This window comes from Nannospalax galili, unplaced genomic scaffold (genome assembly GCF_000622305.1).
Source record: "Nannospalax galili isolate Female #2095 unplaced genomic scaffold, S.galili_v1.0 scaffold209, whole genome shotgun sequence".
NCBI lineage: Eukaryota > Metazoa > Chordata > Mammalia > Rodentia > Spalacidae > Nannospalax > Nannospalax galili.
The window spans coordinates 1,567,081-1,568,327 of NW_008360319.1; the positions used below are offsets into that span (position 1 = coordinate 1,567,081).

Genomic DNA, 1,247 nt, shown 5'->3' on the forward strand with positions numbered 1-1,247 from the left:
CATTACACACACACACACACACACACACACACACACACACACACACACACACGAGAGGGAGGGAGGGAGGGAGAGAGAGAGAGAAATGCAAGGGCAATAGAGTGCCACCTAAGAAGAGATGAGTGCTGGTGGAGTGAATGAGTTCTCAAGACAGCAAGTTGTTATAAAGCAAGATCACCCCATCCGGGTTTCCCCTTCTGCACAGAGCTGGCTGCCTTTCTGTTTCTCTGCCATGTGACAAGTCAGCCAGGGGTCCGTTGTCTCTAAGAGGTTTGAATCCTCCAGGGACTAGAATCGTGAGCCAAATAAACATTTTTTAACCTATAAAGTATCCAGTCTCAGGCATTTTAGAATACCTAAAAATGGAATAACACTGGACATTATTTTTCAGTTATATAAGTTTTACATTGGGTTTAAAATGTGACTGTAGTACATTAATCCCCTTTCATCTTCTATTTCTACAGGCAATTCACAGCCCGTCTGCTTGACATTCTCATTTGCCGAGTGGAGCGCAGATTGTGCACACGCCTGGGACTCTTCTGGCTTTGCTTTGTCTCTTACACAAAACGTTCATAGGATGTCACAAAGATTCCAACAAAGTAAACAGCACTTCTGTTTTAAAGCAAGAGATAAAAGTAAAATATGAGTTCAACTTGACAGGCAAGGAACTCAGTGGTGAGATGGCAAGACAACTTAATACCTATTGAGCTCCTACTTCCATGTTTATCTGACACTATGCTCCAAACACTTCCCAAAGCAGCTCATGTACAAGGAATGCAAGTCTATTAGAGTTCCCAGTTGAGAAAGGAGAGCTCAGGATAACTTGATCCTGAAGAACAGTTTCATGGATTGAGTGGTTCCCTGAAGGGCATTTTATTCAAATCTCTGGAGTCTATGAATGTGAATTTACTTGGAAAAAGAGTCTTTAGGGGATGTAACTAAGTTAAAGACCTAGAGGTGAGACTATCCTATGCTACTTGGTCCTTAAATCCAATGGCAAGTGTTCTTTTTTGTTTTTGAGACAGGGTCTCCCTGCAGCCCCTGCTGGCCTGGAACTTGCTATGTAGACCAGGCTGGCCTCAAACTCACGGAGATCCTCCTGCCTCTGCCTCCCAAGTGCTGGAATTAAAGGTGTTCACAACCATGCCCAATGAGTATCAAGTTTTAAATAACCTTGAGTATGTAAAGAAATTTTCCAAAGTCAAACATCACTCAGCAAACCACTTAAATTTTGGTTTTACATATTC

At 42.4% G+C, this 1,247-nt stretch overlaps 1 protein-coding gene across 1 annotated transcript in view; it reads right to left on the bottom strand.

The window, feature by feature from the left end:
• Positions 1-721, bottom strand: part of Itih2 (inter-alpha-trypsin inhibitor heavy chain 2) — a 26,134-nt gene extending 25,413 nt beyond the window's left edge. Inside the window, exon 1 of the mRNA XM_029559681.1 lies at positions 716-721. Coding sequence (XP_029415541.1) covers positions 716-721 — 6 coding nt within the window. The remainder of the gene's footprint in view (positions 1-715) is intronic.
• Between the last annotated feature and the right edge of the window lie 526 nt (positions 722-1,247).